The sequence below is a fragment of the Urtica dioica genome, chromosome 5, assembly GCF_054948205.1.
Source record: "Urtica dioica subsp. dioica isolate 48M chromosome 5, U.dioica_male_clone48M_v1_H2, whole genome shotgun sequence".
NCBI classification, from domain to species: Eukaryota; Viridiplantae; Streptophyta; class Magnoliopsida; order Rosales; family Urticaceae; genus Urtica; species Urtica dioica.
Window position 1 is genome coordinate 34704252 of NC_142760.1, and position 8151 is coordinate 34712402.

The 8151-nt window shown below is 34.1% G+C and overlaps 1 protein-coding gene across 1 annotated transcript; it reads right to left on the bottom strand.

Annotated features, from left to right (window-relative positions):
* LOC149398073 (MADS-box transcription factor 14-like) lies at positions 1 to 7690 on the bottom strand. Its single transcript, XM_089616122.1, has 8 exons — positions 7536 to 7690; positions 7270 to 7462; positions 1205 to 1283; positions 1061 to 1128; positions 856 to 946; positions 678 to 719; positions 469 to 510; positions 1 to 338 (listed from the first exon to the last, which is right to left on the bottom strand). Exons 2-8 carry the CDS (start codon positions 7452 to 7454, stop codon positions 291 to 293), a joined length of 555 nt encoding a protein of 184 aa, XP_089472248.1. The 5' UTR covers positions 7455 to 7462; positions 7536 to 7690; the 3' UTR covers positions 1 to 290.
* Positions 7691 to 8151: the final 461 nt, after the last annotated feature.

Genomic DNA, 8151 nt, shown 5'->3' on the forward strand with positions numbered 1-8151 from the left:
TGGGAAATAATAATCTACTCGGAAAAAAACAAATCACAGTAAAGAAGTTTGGAGTATAAATATCTTATTGTCACAGCTCCCAATAAGAAAAAGAGAATCATCCTGGCAAATATATGGGAAAGGCACGAGAGGGAGAGAGAGACAGAGAGAGTCTTTATATTACACAAATACACACTTGTAAATTTGTAATACCGCCAATTGTCAAAAAAAGTATTCAATTGAATGCGGAAATCTGATTTGGCAAATTTACATCACCTTCGTTCGAGCCAATCACGTCAAAATCCATCTCTTTAAACGTCGTCGTTTTGGCTCTGCTCACCGTCGATAACTGCATCAACCTGCAACTCAAAAGAAAAAAGGTCTTTATAAACATTGAAACCGGAGACATTAGTAAAAAATGCACACGTCTCTCTGTCTCTATATATATATATATATATATATATATGTTTTACACAGTCCATTGGTTACCTGGTTTTGAAGTAAACGATTCACTTCTATCAGCTGTGTTTCCTGAGCTCAGAAAAAAATATATGAATTATTGAATCCACATCCATGGTCAGTCTCTTTAATATTTCTTCGAGTTATTTCATGTTTTGTTAAAACCAAAACTACTAAAGAGATGTTCTATAATAAAAAAATTTAAAATGGCAATTCAATTTTCATTTTTCTTCCAATACCTTCTCAGCAAGTTTCTTCAAAGTTTCAACCATTAGTTCCGACTGCAGGGGAAACATGTAAACAATTTTTTTTAAAGTAGCTAGTGTTACTTTTTATAGCATCAATATGTTTCTTTTTTTTTTTAGGGTTGAAATGGATAATATGAGAGAAGATATCTGTAGAAAAAATCAAACTGACCTTTCTTTTTCTTGTTTTTTCTAACAACGCATATAGATCTGTTTCAAGGCTTGCTAGATCCTTTACAGATAGTTGTTCGATTATGGGGTCACTGTATTGTAGATTATAGTACACACACAAAAAAACAAAAACACATAACAAATAATTAGCTTTGATAATGTAATCTCAGAAATGACATGTCCGTGTTAAATGCAGTCAAACACACCTTATTGCGGATTTCAAAACTTCATCATTAGTCAAATATCCATCATCAGCTTCTTCAATCTCATACTTCTGCACATATATATTTGTATGAACCAAGAAAGTGCAAAAATAGCAGAGGATGAATTAGCGCTATAGATATGAATACCTTTGATTCACCAGGTAGCTTGTTGAAAGCAGCTTCTGCACTGGCAATTCTCTTGTATCGGTTGAGTGTTTTGTCCAAACTGAAAGTATAATTGTAGATATCTCAGCAATATATAGCCCTGTTAACATAAAGAGTCATCCAAAATGAAATTATCCACACAAAAAAAAAAAAAAAAATCACTTCCAATCCAAATCCTATGCCATGTCATATTTTTGTTCTTCACACCACTTCTGTGAATTATGTTTATACTAAAAGAAAAGGATAATCGAAGCTCGAAAAATCAAATTAGCTTAGCCTATACTTAAATACTGGCATATATGCCCAGTAAGGAATAATAAAAAAAACTTAGAAGCCAATAGAGTCAAGTTTTGGTCTCAAAGAATTATTCTATAGAAAAAACAATATGTTTTAGCCAGAAAGAAAAATTCAACAAAAATTAGAATTGGAAAAAAAAAACAGAAAAATTTATAAACTTTACTAATAAATGATAGTTTAGCTGCCAAATTTATTTCCTGAAACTTTAGTAAAATGGCCAAGAGACTGGGAGATTCTTTAGTACTAAATGCTTAGTAACATGTAGGTTTTCAGAAACATTAGCAAACTTCAGTCAAATTTCTTATGCCATTTATGTGAACAAAAGACCCAAAAGAGAATGTTAATGAGTAAATCATTATTGTAAGTGTTTGAATTAAGCTTTCCATGCTTGTGGAGAACTTCTTTTGGAGAATTTCCACTGCCACTTCCCAAAATATTGGCGGCAGCAATTGTTGTATGCCCCACCACTTATCTTACTTCTCTATTTATAGAAAGCTTTGTTGTAAATATGATGCCTTCGAGCTTAAAAATAACGTAACAGCTTCTCTGAGCTGAATCTCGCTGACTCCCTTGTGTTTTAGCTGCAATTTCTCCTGTTGCAAAGGTGAATCCAACACGAAGGTTTTTAATACTAGTATATAAATGTCAATCTTATAAGTTGAAGGCTCAAAAGTGATGGCATGCTTATACTTAGGACTGTATTGTGTTAAATTGAAGCTGCGGAACATAGGTTGTGCATGTTAGGTTAGGGTCTCAGGTCAGTCTTAGAAACGGACCAAGCCGTTCTAAATGTTTTGGAAAACTTGGGACCGGATAACACCATTGATTGAACGGTTGGATCCCGATTTAGACCATTTCGTAAAGTATTCGAGTTTTATCTAAACTCCTAAAAAATTCAATCATTCTAATATAAGCATGCTAACCATTATTAACAAAGACAAATTTGGAGAACAAGTTTTACTTGCCTACAAACTTGAAGACTTTGTTTTGCCTAATTTAGATTGCACTTCCAAGTTTAATTAGGAACCAAACTAGACTAGTTTACATAAATATAACCGGTGTTAGGTGTCTTAGGAACTATAGGATGTATTGGCACGATTCAGAGAGCATTGGCGATAATCAGCATTGCACGTAATAAAAATAGGGCTCTCTAGATATTGAGTCATATAAAAACTCAAAGTGTTTTCATATAGCAAACTTTTGGTAAATTTTAAATAAATAGCCACGATATTTTATTAACGAAGTCAATGAGACATTAATAGTTGTAAATATTCGTTAATAATTGTAAATAACCATCAGAGTCCAATGTCAAAAGTAGAATGTTAAAAATGTTCAAATAATGACACATCACCATAAGGTCATTTACTTAAAATTTACAAAAAGTTAGTCATTTAGAAAATCTCCAAACTTTGGTGGATTAGTTACTCAATTATTAATTGATAAAAATATGGTACTAGCCATACCCATAGGTTTAATGTGGATTGTCATTGATCTTTGTATGAGTATGGGTATTGTACGAGATACTATTTTGTGCTATAATCTTAGATTTATACATTGTGGATGATGGCGAAGCTTATCTTTATTGTCTCCATAGTAAGCCTTGCCCTCTATTGTTTTGGCAGAATTCGTAGAACTCATAATCTAGGCTGTTTCCCCTTTTGATGATAGATATCATCCGCGGTATTTTATTGCCTCCCTAATATTTAGTATTTTTGACGGGATCACTAAAATTCATAGGAAATCTTGATTCCATATTGATATTATTCTCCAGAGACTAATATAGTGATCTATACATACATGCTTGGTCAACGACGACATGTTAATGTTGTTAAGAAGCGAATCGCTAGCCTATACTTTAATTGAAATTTTACCCTAATAAACTATTATTCACATATCCTTACCACAAGATCAATTGGTAGACTTTTAGAGTTCATACAACCTATATATCTTGCAACACCTCTGGAATTGGTGAGATTGAAAATTGGTGTTAGATTGAAAGTCATGCTCACCCAGCACCACTTATATGTAGATGTGTCAAAATGCATATTATTTTTACTCATTGCATTTCATATCATCAAAATTGTTCAGTTTTCAAGGAAGGATATGATTTTATCCCTTCATCTATTGTGTGGAGGTATCATGTGGTTCTATCTCAAAACCAATTGACAATGAGAGAAGTAACACATGACTTTTATAAACTCTTGTTAATTCTCATTTATTTTCAATGTGGGATTCCTAATATGCCCTCTCAAGATGGTGACTCTTTGCGTTCGCTCATATTGGACCGAATCTCAACGATTGAATCAGATATCCATTTGGGCTTTATGGGTTGTGATATTATTGTGAAAGTATCATGGAATTCCATCACAAAATCAATCTACATATACTCTTCTCAATTGTGTAATCACCGGTAGTGCCCCCATTTCAAGCATCTAATTAGATTATTCCACGAACTTGTAACTTTGGTACAAGAGTACATCACCACATAATTCTTTCTTTCTAGCCTGCTTTGTCCCACTAACATGACTAGATTTGTTCTCACTTATACGGGGTTGAAAATTATGAGAATATTAGTAGCTCTTCGGACCAATTATTGAATATCGTGGTCGAGGTGGAAAATATTTCAACAATCTTTGTGTTTTCTCAAAGTTGAGACATTTTTATTTGAAAGCGAGTGTATATGTTTCTTTGAGTATGGACCAATCGAGGAATTTATTCCTAGGAAATGTTTCTTCCTAAACTTTGGGTGACCTTTTCGGCCTAGGTGACCTTGCTCAAAGCATAGAAAGGTACCCAAACAAATTGTGAACGTTTATAGTTTTTCTTGGATATATGGGTAATCCTTGATGAACATGTGATTTATTATTCTCGTGTAGTTTATTATGCATTAGAATGTCACTTTTATGTTTGAGGTACTGTAATTTATGTCACTTTAATGGGTGTAGGACTATACTAATGCCTCTAGTGGAAGTTTGTGTTGACCTCCTTTAAGACAATGCGAGACATTTTAGATATTTGATCTTGAGAAGGGGTGGTGTTTTTACTTTTCAATATGGTAGAAGTCTGTTCAATAAAGCACATTATCTCTTACTAACATATGAATGGGTGAAGGAAACAAAGTAAGAACTCTTAACTCCTACTACGAGCAAAGTGTCACGTGTTGATAAGAGTCTTGCATCCACGTAACAGAGCATGGAGGTCCGAAAGGATGTTTAGCCAAAATAACTGCTCGACCCTAGAGATCTAGATATTGAAGTGGGATAATCCCACATTGATTGTGTGTGTGAATGGAAATCGATTTATATATAAATTGAACCTCTCCACTTAGAACCAATTAGTGTTAAGTGGAGAGGTCCAACCGATATATAAATACATCTTCATTCACACACAACTAATGTGAGACTATTCCACTTCAATACTCCCCATTGAAGTGGAATAGTCCCACATTGGTGTGTGTGGATGGACGTGTTTATATATTAGTTGAGCTTCTCCACTTAGTACCAATTGGTTTCAAGATGAAATTTAACATGGTATCGGAGTTTGTCCATTCACACAACTCGAATTTGGCCATGGCTACGCGAAGCGTGAGAGAGATTGTTACTCGGCCTGATCACGCTACGCGTGAATGGGAGTATTGAAGTGGGATAGTCTCACATTGGTTGTATGTGTGAATGGACATGTGTTTATATACCAGTTGAGCCTCTCCACTTAATACCAATTGGTTTTAAGATGGAATTCAACATGGTATCAGAACCTTGTACATTAAAACAACTTGAATTTGGCCAAACCCACGAGAAGCGTAATGGGGATTGTTACTTAGCCTAGTCACGCTACGCGTGATGGGGAGTATTGAAGTGAAATAGTCTCACATTAGTTGTGTGTGTGAATGAACATGTGTTTATATATCGGTTGGACTTCTCCACTTGACACCAACTGGTTTTAAGATTGAATTTAGCATGGTATCAAAGCCTTGTACATTCACACAACTTGATTTGGCCTGGGCCACGCGAAACGTGAGGAGGATTGTTACTCGACCTGGTCACGGTCACGCTACGCGTGAGGAGTATTGAACTGGAAAAGTCCTACATTGGTCGTGTGCGTGAATGGACATGTAATTATATATTAGTTGGACCTCTCTACTTGACACCGTGTTAAGATGAAATTTAACACTAGGAATCTAGAATATCAAGTATTCATTGTAATAGGAGCAATAAAACAAAGGTTCGTATTTCCTTCAAACACTCGCATTCTTGTCTTAATGTCAAAGGTATTCATTTCGTATTTCGTGAGTTCTAGAATGACAAATCCTAATGAGTGAGCTGAGGCGGCCCAATTTAGTCAAAAGAAACTAAGCTCGTTGCAAAAGACATGGGATATGATGGTCTGCAAGTTATATATTCCATCTCGTACTTATATTGAAAATTATCATTTTTTTGGAACCCTTTTCTCGAAGACAACACTTAAAAGAATAATTTTGTGTTCGGAACATGAACTCGTCAATATGGGAAGAGACCCTTTCAAGCTTCTTTCAATGCGAGATCTCTTATATATGATATGGATAATGTATGGGTGATTTTTTGTGAGCATTTTCCTTGAGTACGAAAGTGAAGTGAATACTATCATTCATTTCTTTCTCCTTGACATCCACACGAGGTAGGTATGAGGTCGAGCGATGGACAATGTCTTATAAGTGATAGGTGACTTGAGCAGCCACATTGGTACTTAGCTTATGAAACTTGTCCATGCACAAATACATGATGGAATTTGGCTAGCCTTCCAACAAGCATGCTCTACCTTGAGCTTCTTATGAAAGTTTAAATCATAGGCATACTTTCCTAAATTTTGTAGTCGAACGTACCTTGAAACTTTAGATCAAACCCTAGATAGGGAACCACAAAAAATTAACAAATAAATCATTAAATGTTTTGCAAACACCGGAAGTATTGCTCCTTTTATTAATAAAATTGGTGCATCGATCATTTCAATCAATCTAATTGTGTTAGAGCTCGATCCCCTTAAAAATATAGACCACACAAGGAAAGGAGTAACTTCTCTTTGAGTGAAAAATAACTATCAAAAAACATTCGGATAGCAAATACAATACTTGTACACTATCAATATACTGTTAAACAAAAAAACAAGTTTAAACAAATGCATATACAATTTTTTTTTTTTTTTTTAAAAGTTACATAGTATATATATATATATATATATCATTGAATATATGTATATATATATGTACTTAGATAAGTGGGCTTACTCAAAAGTGATTGAAGACAAAAAGAGAATACATTCGACTTGTACGTCTGCCGTGTCCTCACTATGATGTCTCAATATAGATACTAGAGAGCCTTAACGGCTTAACGTCTCATAATTATAACTATTACAACAAACTAATCAATTATGAGAGTTTCTATAATCTCTGTGGATGGGTGTATCAGGGCAATTTCATTACAATGTTTCTTTGGATATCTTAATTATAAGGAAATAAATTATAATATTATAAATAAATTTACATAAAATTTTATCAAATAATTCAATCTATTACAGGGTAACATCATGTAACAACGAATTGCAATAAGGAACACGAATGAAATTATTATAAAATAAAATAAAAATTAATAATCATTTTGTATATTGTGTGAGAGGGTTAGTTTGTCTCTTGACACTCAGATTTCGAATTTATGACAGAGTTAAAAGGCAAATTATGAACCCTATTTAGAAGCCCAAGGATTAAGAGAAAAAAGTACCACTGATGGCTAGAATAGTTGAAGAGCTTTCCAGCGGAAGAGAAGACGATGAGAGCGATCTCAACGTCGCACAGAACAGAGATCTCAGAGGCTTTCTTCATGAGACCTTTCCTTCGCTTCGAGAAGGTCACGTTTCGGCTGTGCTTGTCCTCGATTATCTTCATCTCCACTTTTCCTCTTCCCATATCTCCCTCTGTGACAAGTCAAAACCCTAATAAAGTTATGAAAACAGAACATAAAAATGAAAGTCGGTCCTGAAAGACGACCTCGCAAATTCGCCGAGATCGGTGGTCGACACGTGGCGGTTCTCACGTGCCAGAGAGGAGGCTGTTGTTTTTTCCTCTGAGAGAGGAGGTTGAGAGTTTGAAAAGTAGTGTTTTTTTTTGTCAGCTTTGTTTTGTTGATTGTTGATGTTGATGCCAAAATAGGAATTATTTTATTCCTCTTGTACAAATGTTGTTTAATTATGGTAAATGTTGTTTTTTTTTTTAAGAAATTGTTTCATTTGTCATCAATTTCATAACATTTTATCACTTTTCACAAAAAATTAATTTGGCCCAAAATTTCACCATGTATGTCAACAATGTTGACATTTATTTTTGCCATTCACTATTAGATGTCAACATTGTTGACATATCGATGATATTTTTGGTCAAATTAGTCTTTTGGTGAAAAATTGGAAAATATTATGAAATTGGTGGCAAATTATGCAATTGCCTCGAGTTTTTTTTTTAGAGAAATTGCCCATTTTACCACTAATTTTATAACATTTTCCCATTTTCCACTAAAATATTAATTTGGGACAAAATGTCACCAATATGTCAATAATGTTGACATTTCATAGTGAAGGGCAAAAATAGATGTCAATATTATTGACATAGA